Raw genomic sequence first — 17,085 nt, forward strand, 5'->3', positions numbered from 1 at the left:
ATACCCCTCTCCTGTGCTGTTGCAGGAGCTTTCACCCACCAGCCTTGACCACTCCTCCGCAGGTCAAATGAGAAATGGTTTGTGTTCTGATGAGACAGAAGCTTCAGGCGAGCCATCAGCACTGAGTAAGGGGTGAGTTAAGAAGATCTAGGATCTGCCCTTCATCCAGATACAACTATCCATGGACCCAAAGGGACCCTGTAGCAATCCCTTTGCTAAACACCTGTCATTTTTTCATGAGTCTTATTGTCCCTCTCCTATAGGACATCAGCCAGCTCCATTGGAGCATGAGGGAGAGAAAATCAGATTGGATCCACCCAGGTACTACAATTGTTTCATCATCCTCGCTAAATGAGGTAAGTGTTCCGCATCTCTGCCTGATGACCCCCAGGATAGATCAGGAGCTCCCACAAAGAGTAGCAAATGATCTCCAGATTTCACTTGAGGAGATCCTGGATACTCAGCATCAAGGGCATAACAAAAGGGAACTCCATGCTTTCTTATGCCAGGTTCATATCTCCAGATAGAGAAGCCATGAACTTGGAGGGAAATGCTACTCTCATGTATATGTAGTCTCCATCGGGTGAGTAAACAAACCAGAGCTGGTCTTGTAAGCAACATAAGGGAAGTTAGGCATTGGTTAGTCTTGATGGATCAGACATGCAAAAGAGGTTCAGCTGGCAGTCATCAGTATTACAAAATACTCTGCCCCCTTGTCTCCTCACTAACCCTATGTGGCCTTCTAGTCATACAGAACAATTAAGTTGACAATATCATCCCCTAGGCACTAGAGCAGGGGTCAGCAAACTTTTCAAACCAAAGAACCAAACTACATCAAAATTCAGAGCAAGTGGTCAACAAAGAGCCATATAAGAATGCCCATTTGCATGACTGAAAAATACAACTTAATATTATTGATAATTGACATAATGATTAATAACAGTATAAATGAAACGCTGCTGCTGCTGGGAGTGCAGTTTGTGGATATGGGGGTGCAGGAGTCAGTGTTGGGGTGTATGAGGGGCTCAGGGCAAAGGGGTTGGGGTGTGTTGGAAGTGCAGGAGGCAGGGCAGGGTCCTGGGGGTGGGAAGTAGAGTATATGGGGGGCCCTAGGGCTGAACTACCATACCTAGCCGAGGGTGAGCTACTGCACTACTGCACCCCCTACCACCAGCCCTTCCTGCAGCCAGATGGGGGCTGGGACTGCGGGCCTGTCCCAGGATCAGAGCTGGGACAGGATGCTGCAGCCAGATGGGGGCTAGGCCTTGTTGGTCAGGCTGTCATGTCTGGAGCCCAAGCCAGCTGCCACAGTTGGGCTGTTGCAGCAGTTGCAGGGCCACCATGGCTGGGCTACAGGGTCTGCCCCAGGAGCATTGCAGCAGGGGACAGACCACAGCCATCAGATGGAGGCTGGAACCAGGCCCCTCCAACCAGATGAAGGCAACTGCCACCACCAACCCCTCTCACTATCCCAGCATGGAGTGTGCACGTCCCCTACAGCACACCCTTAACTAGCCCTTGAAATGAGCAGTCCCCCAGCCAGCTCTAGCCTGAGTACAGCCAGTTCTTACCAGGGTGCACTGCTTCACATTCACCTCTGGTTGAAGTAAAAAAGACCATCCTGACACGAATAATTGTGCATTTTTAAAATTATTTTTTCATTTTAATTGAAAAAGTTGCATATATTTTGGGAATCACAAAACCGCTCCATAAAAAATGTTCCATACTGAGCCAGAGGTTGCTGACCCCTGCACTAGGGAGATCCCTTGAGGCAGTGGAAGAATATTCTCAGGAAGATAGGAATGGAACCCTCTTGAGCAAATACTGCTGTCCACGAACAACTCAACAATGTCTTGTGGTCAATGAAAGAGTCAGCACGGCCACTTTTATCTTCATACAGTGTTAGCAGAAGGTCAGCAACTAACTCAAAAAGTGCAGTTCCAATCCCATCCAAGTGTATAGCCAGACTGACTGGAAATCTGAAGCATCAAGAAACTGCTACCTCTCTAGTCCGGCACTCTCTGGTCTGACCACATCTGTGATCTGGCATGATTTTAGTTAGCTGGGTATGGCCAAGTTTCCCATAGTCCCTTAATGTTTGTTTACAGTCGCCAGTCCTGGCTCTTAGTGTTCTGTGCTGTTGTTTAGTTCTATTTTACTCCTAAATGTCTTCTAAGCGCTCAGTAAGCAATGAAAGTGTTGTTAATACTGCTAGACAATATTGACCTCCCATGTTTTGGCAAATTCCTGAGGGACCCAGACTAGAGAGGTTCAACCTGTACCATTACTTTGCCATATCTATCTCAGTGGGAAATCAGCCACATTTGTCAACATTTACAGTCAGTTTCTTGACCATGGGCCTCATAATAGCTTCTTTAAGGGATGTGGGACTGCTGCCCCACTCCCATAGGGAAACACTAGCAATAATGATTAGAAGTGGACCCTGTGCTTCCCTATTAGACTTCACCATCTAGGAACAAGACTTTACCATCTAGGAACACCAGGCTCCAATATGCAAGTTGTAGAATTAAGCTACAGCAACATCTCTATGACCTCAGCAACTGATACTGACTAACACAGAGACAGACATAGTGTTTGTCCTACCTGGTTTTATTTCAGCAGCAGAAGATAGCTCAGTCTGAATCTCAGCAATTTTATCTGCAGAGTAAGATGACAACTCTTCAGAATGAGAAAAATAAAATCAGCAAATACATAGAATTGCAAGGATTCACCACAGATTGTCAAGCACTCTGAACACTTTATTGTGCAAGTTTTTGCAGACATTCTGGCGGAAGTGAAGAAACCCTCTGAGCTTCCCATGTGGCCATGGCATACGACTTTACAAACTGGATGCTGCAATCAAACTCAAAAAGAGACTTTCTCCACCAGTGAGCCAGCTTTCTACCATGTCACTTCATCTGTTGCATTACAAGAATCCAGAAATATACTTGCCGGCAAGCTCCTCATTTTCAAAGGGGAGAAAGAAAAATGTCTCAGAGGGGTAGTCATGTTAGTCTATAACTTTAAAAACAGTGAGTAGTCCTGTGGCACTTTAGAGACTAACAAAAATATTATACATATTTGTTAGTCTCTAAAGTTCTATAGGACTACTTGTTTTTAAAGAAAAATGTGTTCAAAATCAAAAATTTCTATGCACAGAACTCTCTTTGGAACTGGCCTTCAAGGCTCCTCATATACATTTAAACCTCTCATTAAGCCAACAAAGAACTAGCTAAGATATTTATTTTATACTTTTAAAAAGAGCTTCACAGCACCATCCTGTACGATAGCCCCGAGGGAGCTACCGTATTATGAGTCTGATCTGTATAAGCAGAAAATTCACACTGATATCAAAGAAGCTGGATCAGGACCTATCTTCTTGATATTACCTCTCCCCTTTCTTTCCTTCTCCAAACTTGTTCTTAGAGTCTCATTACCCCCTCAGTGCATTTTATCTAATATAATTTTAACATTATTCAGAACAGTGGCCATTAGCCTTATTCTCCCCTCACTTCTGCCAGTGTAAATAAGAATCATCACCAGAGAAGTGGAGTTACATTGGTGTTAGTGTGATCAGAATCAGGCCTCATTTCTTTTTCTCTATTTTGGAAGGTGTCTAGAAAAATGTTGAAGACTCAGAAAAATAATAAATAAGAATGTGTAGTTGCAAAAACACTGTAATGTCAGATCTAATTAAGAAAGTCAGGAGCCTAAGTCAGAGAACTATGTAAAACAAAAACCTGAAGTTTCTTAAGGAATTCTTTGAAAATTGTAAAAGAAATATCAGAAATCAATAAGAATCCAGCTGAAAAATTAGATCTCTTATCTTTCAGTTACTTTGCTGAAGTCATGCAACACAATGATTTCATAATGCCTTCAAAGATAGTGCTGTTGCAGTTGCAACAGGAAGACTAAAATCGCAACAAGCCTATTTTCCTTTGATTTCCCTTTTTAAAATTAAAAAACCTCATAAACACATGTTAATATTTAAAAGATAAGTCTTATGTATACAATGTTTGGTTACCACAGCCAAACAAGATCATATTTAGAAACTAAAAATCTTTGATGTCATCTCTTTTAACTTCTAACCAACTGCTGGCTGATTGTGTCACCTATCCTCGAATGTTACTCAGACTGTTTGCATGGTCACCAACAGGGTTGAATCAATCAAACACACGTGTCCCTCCAAAGACATTCATTTGGCATTCAGTCATAGTTAAGGTGAAAGTTGCCATTGACACATTCTTTATACTCATTTATCATATTAATTTCAGCAATAATAAAAATTAGTGTTGACCCCAGACCAGACATGCAAATTTCATCACTATGTTTTGGGAATTTTTGAGTGAAAATGTTTTTAATATTACTCACACCAAATTTCTCTATATGTGAAATAACAAATTAAATGATTTTTTGTATTTCAAGTAAGTGATAAAATAAGAATCTCTTAATGTTTTCATTGTAAATATGTTTACACTCATCAGTGATTCTTTTTATTAAAAAATTCACAAAAGGGACCATATTTGTTAAGAAAGTTGAAAATGCTATTTTTGAGGAATGTATTTAATGTATGAATATTTCAAATGCACCCAAATTTACTATCATTTTACATAATTTACGCGGCCCAACAATGCCAAAAATACACAGTCATAAAAAGAAAGTAATTTAAATCTGATAATCCTAATCATACTTTTAAAGAATCCTTCCCATATTGTGCTTCAGAACTCCACTTTCATTTTGCAGTTTCAGTGAGAATGGTGTTAGCAGATGCTTTATTAAAAAAAACTACAGCTGATTTCTGACAGAAGATCTGCACCAGTGCCTAACATTTTACGAGCAGTAGACTGAACCTCTCTTTGCTCATAACTTCAGCAAACAACAAACTGTACTAAAGGCTTTGATGTTCCGCCTTCAGAGACAGCTATTACATGTAAACCAACTATTATCCAATTAAAACTAATGAGTCTACATTTATTGTTGGATTGCTTGATCTTGACCAGTTCTTTTGGTGCATAGGAGACGCTTATTGTAATTCTTTTGGTTTTTTCAATCCTTGTTAGTTTCTTCAAAGAATTTTATCATATGATTCTTTATTCCAAACTTGTAAGTTATTGCAGTATAATCACTTTTGACCTATAATATGCACCCTTTTTTCTCATACCTCTCCCATGCAGATTAAACCCATCTATTTTCACATTCCAATTATGATCATTATCCTAGCATATTTTAATTACAGATTATCCATTAGATCAAAATCTCTAAAATTTAGAAGTGTTTCTGGTTCTTCTTGTTTGTTTCTCAATACTCCTTGTATGCTTGTGCATTCACTGGTTGGCATGCTGAACTCATCTGGGCTCTTTTTATTTGGATCCTCTTCTGTCAGTAGCAAATAACAATTTTAAATGCATGCTTCCCTTCTGTTCTTCCATAGTTTATAGTCTTCCTTGTGGTTGCATTCCTCCATCTTCTTTCAATTTCCACCTGTCTTATTCAGGGCACTTCACCTTCCATATCTCTCCTACTTTTATTTAAATGTTGTGTTTATTCCATGGAAACGAGACAAAGTACTTTATTTTCGGGATTATTGGGTACAATAGCTTTCTCCATATCTCTGCTGGTGATCATTCTTTTTACCTAAGTTTAAAAGTCTTAGAGGGGTAGCCATGTTAGTCTGTAACTTTAAAAACTCGAGTAGTCCTGTAGCACCATAGAGACTAACACAAATGTTGGCATCCAGGCTTTCTCTTGGTGATTTAATTATTATCCTTACTCACACAATCTTTTCCTTCAGTACAGAAGTGAGTTTGCACTATAAAAATGGTCATTATTTTAAAATATTTTTGAAATGTATTATGTACAAACATTAAAGAACATAAAATCAAGGTTCACAGATTAATATACATTGTGATTTTGTATTTATATTTTGTCTTTTGAATTTTAGCAAATTTGATCACCAAAATGCTAGGTCCTGTGTTAGTACACTGAGCCACAAAGTAATTTACCCAAGCACCTAAAACAGGTGTAAGTTCTTTGATTATTTTTTTCTGACTTTATAACAGTCAATTATAAAGTTAGAGTGGGGGGAGGATGTAGAATGTGTTTTAAGTGGTAACTGAACAGCTGCAGGCTGCATGTCTACTGTACTTATCTTAATATTTCAGTATATTAAGTATAAAAACACTTCATTGCTGAAGAATGATAGACAGTGCAAACATCAATTTTTAGCACCCCTAAAATGTTTTTTTCATCTTGAGACATGAAGCAGCAGGGCCTATGATACCAATGATATGTTCCCTAGTGTGATTTCTTGTAGACAGCTATATGAAAAAGAGACCACAAGCTGGAAGCGCATTTTAGGAGAGTTAAGCATGAGTCTTTGTACAATTTAGATTTCAGTAGATTTTCATTTCTTTTCTTAACTTATTATACATTGTTGATGTAAGTGCATTAAATATGTACCAGATAGCATTTGTTACAAGCTTAAAACTATGCTCTCTGTCTTCATGCAAACTAGAGACAGACAGTTATAAAGTTAAAGGAAAACAGTTAAAGAACTCACATTCAATGTGATTTCATGTGGGTACAGGTGTCTAGGCTGTACCCACATGAAGAGGATTGATTCTTGTTATGATATTGTATTAAGAAAGACATCACATAATGTCTCACTATACATTTCATTTTAGTTTTTTCTCTCCTATTTCTCTATCAGAATTTTCATTGAGAACTGTGCTCTCCCTCACTTTGGTTTAGTGGTTTTATAGCTCTAGTGTTCCAGAAAATTAATACTGTGTTCTAATAAAGCAGTCTTAATTTTAAGGCAACTTACAAAAAACCCTTTTCCCTCTGAGCTAGAAATGTTATTTTTTTAAGAAATCATCTCTGGAAACACCTGCTTCCTGTCTCAGGGCTCATTGCTGAGCTCCAGGAAGAATATACATTTTGCTCTCTTATACAGTCTCGTTTGTATCTCTCCTCTCTGAGGCTATGTCTATATTACAGCCTTCTTCTGCAATAACTTATGCAAATGAAGCGTGGAGTAGAATATCACTGCGCTTCATTTGAATAATTAATTAGCAGCCGTTTTTGCACAAGAGGCTTTTTCCCAAAAAGGAGCTATGTGGACGGCACCTTTTGCACAAAATCCCCCTCTTGCACAAGAGCTGTTCTTCGTCATTTTTTCATGAAGAATGGCTTTTGCGCAAGAGGGGATTATTGCGCAAAAAGGAGCTGTATAGACAAAAGCCTCTTATGCAAAAATGGCTGCTAATCAATTATGCAAATGAAGCGTGGCGATATTCTACTCTGCACTTCATTTGCATAAGCTTTTGCGGAAGAAGGCTGCAGTACAGACGTAGCCTGAGAGTTAGCTCCTAGCATCACAACTAGTAGAATTATAATCAACATACCTACATTCTCAGATGAAGGTCCACCAGTATTTTAAGTGACTGGGTGTATTAAAAGTGTATTAAAATTATAAGTGGAGTTGATTTAGATTATTGATCAATATGTCAGATAACTCAGCTCAGTTGATGTATATTAGTAAAATAAATAGATCAGCACAGAGAAGCAACTACAGATCAGTCCTTGAGAAACAGTACTACTGCAGCTCAAATCTGTTCCAAAGACATGCACTCATTTTGATCTGTATTTATGTCCTATCTGCCTACCTAAAATATAAAATACCCCAATTATCTCAACCCTTTCTTCTGTTTCTTCTCTACTTTCTATCACATGTTTTTTAGGGTACAGACAACTACCCCAAATATTTCTAGGACTGGCATCAATTATCCCAATTGTCCTAGCATTGTATCTGGCTCACAGACAACCGTTTCAGTTATTCCTGATAATTTGTGCCTAGCACACTAATTATGAACTGCCAAACCTTTACAAAACACACATCTCCTTTCTGACAGTTCGTGCATGTACAAGGAATTGGGGTTATATGATTTTTACTGGCTAATACAATTCCACTGTAAAGCTTAGCATACCTAACTAAGTATTATAGGAGTATGTAACATAGTTATATAGCTTAGCATAAACCTTTTAAAACACATGGTATTGGCTAACAAAATAGATGAGATGTTGTACCTTCCATCATAATGGACATCTAACTTACTCCCCTAACATTTGTTTTCTAAATTATTACTCTATAACAGATCCCCCAATATTTTTTCTGCACATTTTGAATGAGGGAATATCTTTCCTACTTGGGGCCCTACCTTTATAGATATTTCTAAATCACCAAATACACAGTCTCTCTCTACATAAACAGATTATATTTTATTTCACAAGCCTTTTTGTTTGGGAAGAGTGGGTGTTGTTTTCCCCCTTCAGGCCAACAAGTCTTTTTTTTTTTTTAAGTAGCTATGACTCACTTATCCCATATGTTCATTTTTTTAGCTGCAGTTTTTTCAAATCAGAGAGGCTATAGACACTTGAATTTTATAATCTGACACTGAAATCCCCTAGCAATTCTTTCACAGAAGGATCTTTCTCCTCAACATCTTTCTCCATCATCTGTGGGTGGGAAGAAGGCATCTATTTACTCCTGTGAATTGTGTCTACCACCAGGGCCAGATTAACACTCTGTGGGCCATGGGCTATTAAATTTTGTGGGGCCCCTGTATATACGTTTTTTTCCTAGTTTAAAACATTTTCACAATTATGACATAAAGACTATTAATACTGTACTAAACTTGCCTTGGGTGCAGAAAGGGATTCTGACCTGGGGCCAAAGGTAGAATTCAGGAGGGGGTGCAAAATACAGTTTCCAGCCAGGAGATGCTTACCATAGGTGGCTCTTGGCCAGCACTGCAGCAGGGCTCAGGCATGCTGCCTGCATGCCGTAGTCCTACACCGCTCTCAGGAGCAGCCGGCTGCAGGCACATCTCTCCATACCCCTGTGGCAGGAGGACAGTGTGTCTCCAGGTGCTGTCTGCACCCTCAGGTGCCATCCCCAGCTAACGGGAGCTGTGGGGACTGTGCTGGGGATGAGGGCAGTGTGTGAAGTTGACTGCTTCGCCCCCCACTCCATGGGCTGCAGAAACATGCCAGCAACTGGCTGCTTTCAGGAGCTGCATACGTCCAGGAACTCCGCCATGAAGCCTCTAGGAATTTCATGTCAGTCCCAAGCCTGGATAAAGGAAGAGGGCTGGTCAGATGAATGTCGATGCGCTGATTGTAAAACAACAATACAAATGAAATCTGATGCCAGTACAACTAAAAAGGAAATCCAATATTGCCAAGTATCTTCATCATGCACCTAGAGAGAGCGATGGACAAGATCAAGGAAGAGGTAGAAGTGATATCAGTGCATGGGATGAGAATTAACAACCTGTGGTTCATGGATGATATAGTTATCATCAAGGAAGATGAAGAGAAGCTAGCGAGAACGGTGCATGTGCTAAATGAGGAAGGGTATTGGTATGGACTGATTATGAATATCGATAAAAAGAAGACAATGGTATTTAGAGATAAGGAAATAGGAAGGAAGATCAGTATAGATGGGATCAAGCTAGAGAACATAGAGAAGTTCACGATATTTCGGGAGCAACATGATGCATGATCTAGACCAGTGGTTCGTAACCTTACTGCAGCCTGTAAGAACCTTTGGTTCTCAAAATATGTTCTTGCACCCCTTATTAAAAATCGTTGAAGTAGATCAGTTCTTTAAACCTAAGATCTATCATAAAAATCTGGCATGTCTCACACCCCCAAAAAGGGCATCTCACACCCCTAAAGGGTGCGTGCACCCCAGGTTAAGAAACACTGATCTAGACTGTAGGAAGGAAATAGCGAAAAGTAAAGCAATTAGCTTAGGAACGAAACTGAGCATCTTGAAAACGTATATATTTAGCAGCATGTTGTACAGATGTGAGAGGAGTTAAAGAGGGGGATATTGGCATTCGAGAGGAGTTGTTAGAGAAAGATCCTGAGAATAGGATGGATGCAGAAGGTCGCCAACAAGGAATTATATAGGAAGATACAGCTGAAAGAGAACCTACTGCAGAAGGTTATACAACGGAAGTTACAGCTATTCAGGCATATCTGCAGAATGAACAATGAGCGAAAAGTTAAGACCCTGGTTTTTGGCATAATGGATGGTCTGAATAGAAGAAGCAGACCCCACAGAGAATGGGTAGATGATATAGCAGATTGGTGCAGAGCAAGTTTACAGAAACTAAGCTACTTCGCACTGGACAGGGAAAGATGGAAGGAAGTAGTGAGGGAGGCATCAGACACCAATGGGCGTTGAGCCTATGGTTGATGATGATGATGATGATGATGCGGCAAGGGCATGTGACATGCAGGCAATCTGCCTGGGCCCTGCTGCACTGTTGGACTTTTAGGGGCTCGAAGATTGCAATCAACTGACAGACACCACAGAATCAACCAGTTGATCACAATCGATGTGTTGGTGTGCACTGATGTATGTAACATGGATTTATTTTTGCGAGCCCCCCCCCTTAGCCCAAGACTTTGGGCTGCAGACCCTAAAACCCTTGTGTAGTGTTCTTCTTTATGCTTGGCTATGGCTCTTTGACAACTAGCTTTCCATTATAATCAAAAGGAGTACTACGCATCTCCCTAACCCCTACCTGGTAAAACCTTTTAGAGCCAACTTTTGGTTGTCTTGCTCATGTGAGTAATGGCTCTGAAGTAATTTGTTTTGAGTAGAGCAGCAGAAAAATCCTGTCATTCAACTGGAGTTAAATGATTATTTTTTAGCTCTGATATGTTGGTAATGTACATAGATAATATAGAACAAATTTCACTCCTCCTCAACAGACACATTGTCCTGATGAAGTGGAACAAATGCAGCTCTGCTGCAGAAAGGATGAGGGGAGAATCTGGGGACTCCACATGGAGATTTCACACCGCTTCATGTGCATTCCCACATACCTCTTTGTGTATATTCCTTGCGCACGGGCTGTTCTCCCCTTAGAGGGAGAGCACCAGCAGTAGAGGCTATTACAGCTCTCGGGACATAACAGTGCCACAGAGCAGTTTCTTGTCATATGGCAGCCTCAGGAGAGAGTGTCCCAGTTGAGAAATCCAGGCACAGCCCAATTTTGTGTGGGTCAAGAATTTTCCCCACAGATTAAAAAAAATAAATGAAAAGGCTTTCTGTGTATTTGATTTTGTCATGTGGCTTGTTATTAGATTGTGAAGCAAACCCATGCTGATTTCAGAGGCTGTAATTTGCCTTATTTAACTGAAGTAATTCAGCCAAGAAACACCAGCAAGATACAAAGGCAGCTCAGGCTAAACTCAGAAAGCCTTAAAATTGTACCAATGAGCTGAGGTCAATAACCAAACACTCTTCCTTGAGCCTCTTTCTTCATCATTCCTCCTCATCACACCTTTTCATCCTTAGTCCTCACTCCCCAATCACTGCATTGGGACCCTGGGCTTCTTCCCTCTTCCATGTTCTCTCCCTTGGTCCTCTTTTCCCCAGAAGATTTTTTTTTCTGAGAATAGATGTGACCTACTTGGCATGCTGCAGTATCATAGGACATAGATATCCCCATGTTTTTCTCTTTCCCTTTTTAACATAATTGTCTTAATTGACCCACATTTGCTGCTGTCCAATAAGGAACTTGTGTTTCTCTTTAGTTATTATCATGGCCCAGATTCTCAGCCAGTGTAAATTAGAATAGTTCCAGTGACATCAGTGGGGCTAAACAGATTTACACAGTGGAGAAACTGGCTCATCATTATAATGCATTATTTGTTAATCATGGGGAGAGTCTGGGCTAGACCAATCCAAACATTTACATTATAAACATTGACTGCAACCAAAGTTCCGGATGAGAAGGAAATCCTAAAATGCTAAAAGCTCTGCATCAGCAAGAAATTCTACCGCTGTCTCTGGTTCAGGCTCTGAATTTTGTGTTATAAGATCAACTAAGTACAGCCTCTCTCTGTCTCCCATTAATGCTGAATCAGACACTAAGGCTATGTCTACACTTGCAGGTTGTTGCGCCAGAAATATGCAAATGAGGCTAAGTGTGGAATATCGCTATGCCTCATTTGCATATTTAATGAGCTGCCATTTTTGCAAAAGAGGCTCTTGCACCAGAAGGAGCGTTTACACTGCCCCTTATTGCGTAAGAAAAACCCTCTTGTGCAATGTCCTTATTCCTGAAAATAATCAGCGTAGAGGCATTGTGCAAGAGGGTTTTTCTTGCGCAAGAAAGGGCAGTGTAGACAGCTCCTTCTGACGCAAGAGCCCTTTCCGCAAAAAGGGAGGCTCATTAGATATGCAAATGAGGGTCGGCGATATCCCTTGCTTAGCCTCATTTGCATACTTCTGGGGCAACATCGTACCAGTGTAGACATAGCCTAACTGTTGCTAACTCATGTGGTTTTTGGTGCAAATGGCATTTGGGGCTGGTCTCCATCTCTAGACCTTTTGCAAATTCAGAGGGGATAGAACCCCCTCCGATTGCTCTTACCCAGGAGATGAGTAAGTGGGGCAGCAGCCAGTCAGTCAAAGCTGCTGTAGGAAGAGTGTGCTCTCTCTCAGCAACCCCAAGCCATTCTTACAGGAGCACCCTCCTTCCCCTTCCTTCTTGTGAACAGCTGGACAAGCCTCTGCTCTGCTCCTCCAGCTCCTTCCTGGGCCTGGGTAGGGGCAGAGAGGGTGAAGCACAATGCTGTCCTTACCCTTACACAGAATACGCAGGTACATAGGGCACCTGATCATCTGGGACAACACTGGGTCTTAATGTCCACCACCCACCTGCCTCTTCTTATCCCTGTTCTCTGGGTCTGTTTTCTCTGGAGAGGATCTAGTTAACATAAAAGTGAAAAAGCCTGCCAGACCTGTTAGCAGACACTGAAACTGTGAAAAAGCTTAGTTTAAAATTTGCTTTAAAAATATTTCATTAGTGTGTTGCTGAAGATTATAAAAATCACATTTCTAAAATCACATCTCTAAAAAAAATCACCATACTTCCCCTCCCCTCATGGGTGCCATTAGGCATGGAGCACCAGTTTAATAGTATTGTATGGAGGCTCCATAAATCCTAAAGATGGCCCTAGTGAAGTAGGGTTGTCAATCCTACAGTATTTCCTAGGAGTCTCCAGGAATTAGAGATTATTAAAAAGACCGTCACATGATGAAAGCTCAAGGCATACTTCCAAAATTGAGTGTTGCTTGTGAAGAGCAGTGAGAGGTACACTTGCAACTCCAAAGGTGGGCCTAATGCACCTTGCCCCTAGGTGAAGAGTCCCAGAAGGAGCCAGAGGTAAGTGAGGATTTAAATCTTCCCCGCTACTTTGAAGTAGGAATAAGACCCTCCAGAAAAGGGCACTTTTTCCGGAGGATCGGGGCCAGTGTAGACGCTCTTTTCCGGCTTTTTTAAAAGCCGGAAAAAAGCGGCGGACATTTTTATTTAAATGCCGCGGGGGATATTTAAATCCCCCGCGGATTTCCCTACGACGACTGGTGAAATTTACATGCCCCTTCCGGAAAAGGGGCCAGTGTAGACGAGCCCTAGGGCTGTGTCTACATTGGGCCACTTATTCTGGAAAATCAGCCGCTTTTCCGGAATAAGCTGCGAGCTGTCTACACTGGCCCTTGAATTTCCGGAAAAGCAACGACGCTCTACTGTACAAAATCAGCCGCTATTCCGGAAAAACTATTCTGCTCCCGCTCGGGCATAAGTCCTTATTCCAGAACACTGTTCCGGAAAAGGGCCAGTGTAGACAGCCCAGTAGTCTTTTCCGGAAAAAAGCCCCAATCGCGAAAATGGCGATCGGGGCTCTTTTCCGGAAAAGCACGTCTACATTGGCCACAGATGCTTTTCCGGAAAAAGGGCTTTTCCAGAAAAGCAGCCTGCCAATGTAGACGCTCCTTTTCCGGAAAAACTGAAAACGGAATATTATTCCGTTTTAAGCAGTTCTGGAAATTCATGCCAGTGTAGACACAGCCTAGGACTCTGAGATTAGTTTCTCCCCAAACTCTAACAATATTAAAAACTATGCACCATATCTTAATGGGTTCTGAAGAAGAAACATAGAGGTGTCTGTGGACACACATGATTCCAGCTCAGGCCATGTGGCCATAAGAAGGAACTAGAGAGGGGTTGGTCCACACTGCCCAAGTTATATCCTAGGTTTGGAATACATATTTGGTACATGAAGGCAACTCTGCAAGTGCAGACCAGTGGACACCACTTGCTAGAAATCTATCACAGGGACACGGTCACATGCTGATCATGTGTTGAATACATATAGGGACCAGAACTCACAAAGGACTAAACATATGCTAGTCCTGCCAACAAAGCCCAGTAGTTGTAATCTGTGTACATAAAATCTGTAACTGATGTGCACAAATTAAGAGCATCAACTATGACACATTTGCTCTGGAATGACAACATTTTATTCTATAAATCCCACAATTTATTTTCATATGCATTTTACAGTGCTATCCAGTGTGTGCACATGGAAGTACTTGGTTTCTAGCATTTGTACAGATCTTAAAATGGAAAGTGCTAAAAATGTGTCAGAATTATCTTTACCACATACTAAGCCTAACCCACCTTAACTCAGGTACACACACAGAGAATACTTTTCATCTTAACCTTAAAACAGTCACAAATCTTATCATTTACCCCAGCTGTAAGTGAAACCCTAATTGCAACCAAAGCACTTATCTTTAACCTTATGCCTACATATTTTTATGGTCATTTACACTGTAAATCAAGGCATGACAGAACACTGTAAAATGGGAGAAGCTAGAATGAAGCCAAGAGTCTTGCTTGGCTTCAAAAGCCATAGCATGAACAGTAAAGACTCAGTCATTTGACAATATATGACTAAATCCAAACTTTGGACAAGAAAAAGAAGCATGGAGGAAACACATATTTAGTGTCTGACATTGATTCAAACAGAAGAGATGTAGTCTTACCCTAGTTTGTTTTTATGCATAATGCCACATTTTCAGAAGACTGTTACTAACACATATTCCATGATTAACAAGGTTTTTTTTGGCTGGCAATACTGCACATCTTTTTTACCCACAACATAAATTAAAAGAACAATTTTTTATGCATCCTTTTATGATGAAATTGGTAGTCATTCATTACATGATGTTAGCAAAAACTGGTTTTAGAATTAACAATGCTCCAAATTTGGCTTTAAAATAAAACTAAAAAATGCAGTTCTGGATTCAAATTTTCCAGCTAATGGTCTTCTCCCATATTCTCAGTAGCACTAAAAAGTATAAAATAGGACACTTGAAACTGTTTCTGAAGAGATCATGAAGGATTTTCCCCTTCAGTTAACAGTCAGATATTTTTTTTGACTCACATAGCAATTGAGTTGAGCAATGTGACTCACTTTCAACAATTGATCTCAGAATGCTTCAAACTGATGGGTAATATCCTTATTGCCATTTTACAGATGGGCTGACTGAGGCACAGAGAAAGTGAATGAGTTAGCTCAGGTCACACAAGGCAACACCACAGTAGGAAATAGAACCTTGGCCTGGCACCTCATTAACACCAGCCTTGGGCTCAATCAGGGTATGTCTACACTACCCCGCTAGTTCGAACTAGGAGGGTAATGTATGCATACCGCACTTGCTAATGAAGCCCGGGATTTGAATTTCCCGGGCTTCATTAGCATAAGCGGGGAGCCGCCATTTTTAAATCCCCGCTGCTTCGAACCCCGTGTAGCGCGGCTACACGGGGCTCGAACTAGGTAGTTCGGACTAGGGTCCTATTCCGAACTACCGGTACACCTCGTTTCACGTTTCACGAGGTGTACCGGTAGTTCGGAATAGGCACCCTAGTCCGAACTACCTAGTTCGAGCCCCGTGTAGCCGCGCTACACGGGGTTCGAAGCAGCGGGGATTTAAAAATGGCGGCTCCCCGCTTATGCTAATGAAGCCCGGGAAATTCAAATCCCGGGCTTCATTAGCAAGTGCGGTATGCATACATTACCCTCCTAGTTCGAACTAGCGGGGTAGTGTAGACATACCCTCAATGAATACTGCACTTGTCCTCAAACAGATCAGCATTAAATTACATAAATGTTTCTGTTTTTCTTTACCTTGTCTTCCTCAGAACCACAAATGATTATCGGCCTTGTGGACTGCCCACTGGGCCAATCTGGTATCATTTGCTATTAAGATGATGCTTCCTTTAGTAAAGGTACAATAGTAAATGCCAACAATTATTGGCTATCTAGCTTATTTTTTTTACAAATGATGATCTAAAACAAACAAACTGATATATCAAATAGCAAAATAACTCCGGCATCTTAAGCAAATTATTTATTCATTCCTGAATTTAATTTCTTTGCCTTTCTTATTTTTAACTTGGTACTATTAGATGCATTTAACTTGTTAACTATTTAATTTATACTTTTTTCCCTAACCACATCATATTTTAATTATAGCCAGCCAAATGCTGAATGAGCCAGTATTTGGTTCAATGCCCACCCTGAAAAACCTTCTTTCCCTCACTTGACTCCAGCAACTGGGAATAAATATCTGTACACTACATAACACCATCTATTTGATAAGGCTGCAGGGGAAGAATGAGGATTTTTAAGTGGAGTAGGATGGGAATATGCTTCTGTGGTGTCTCCTTGCCACTGACCAGTTGTTATTTTTAATTACTAGTTGTAAGTTTAGAGGGAAATTTTCAAAGACTTGAAGAGCAGATAGGTGCCCAAATCCCATTTGTGCTCTTGGAAAAAATTTCCCCTTTCATTATTGTCAGAGTGCCTAAAATCCATAAATAGGCATTCTTCTCCAAATGTTTTATATCCAAACAAATACGTAACCTCAGCTCTTCTCATAGATCCCATCATTAAGATTAACCTGCATTTCAGCCTTAAGGCTGCTGAAGGGTGTGGAAAAAAAGTCATGGAGAAAATGAGGATAAGACTCAATTTTCTTCTGTGCGCAGTTTGGGAACTTACTAATGCCTAATATAACATCATACATTTTTCCTCTTTTATTACTGATAATAGGTAAGACACATTGAAGTGTTTCTTTTGCTGCTTTCCTGAGATGTTTTCATACACACATTAAATTCAATCTGTTCCATGGAGGGTTAACACACAATT

The 17,085-nt window shown here is 40.6% G+C and overlaps 1 protein-coding gene and 1 long non-coding RNA gene across 2 annotated transcripts in view; one reads left to right on the top strand and one right to left on the bottom strand.

Moving 5' to 3' along the window:
- Window positions 1-17,085, top strand: part of LOC112546176 (uncharacterized) — a 27,509-nt gene continuing 10,424 nt past the window's right edge. Inside the window, exons 1-2 of the long non-coding RNA XR_012905183.2 lie at window positions 1-132; window positions 264-356. This is a non-coding gene — a long non-coding RNA (uncharacterized LOC112546176). The remainder of the gene's footprint in view (window positions 133-263; window positions 357-17,085) is intronic.
- Window positions 126-17,085, bottom strand: part of PLA2R1 (phospholipase A2 receptor 1) — a 109,898-nt gene continuing 92,938 nt past the window's right edge. Inside the window, exon 29 of the mRNA XM_089779735.1 lies at window positions 126-2,658. Coding sequence (XP_089635861.1) covers window positions 2,555-2,658 — 104 coding nt within the window. The 3' untranslated portion in view covers window positions 126-2,554. The remainder of the gene's footprint in view (window positions 2,659-17,085) is intronic.

The sequence above is a fragment of the Pelodiscus sinensis genome, chromosome 7 (assembly GCF_052426305.1).
Source record: "Pelodiscus sinensis isolate ZL-2025 chromosome 7, ASM5242630v1, whole genome shotgun sequence".
Classification (NCBI taxonomy): Eukaryota; Metazoa; Chordata; order Testudines; family Trionychidae; genus Pelodiscus; species Pelodiscus sinensis.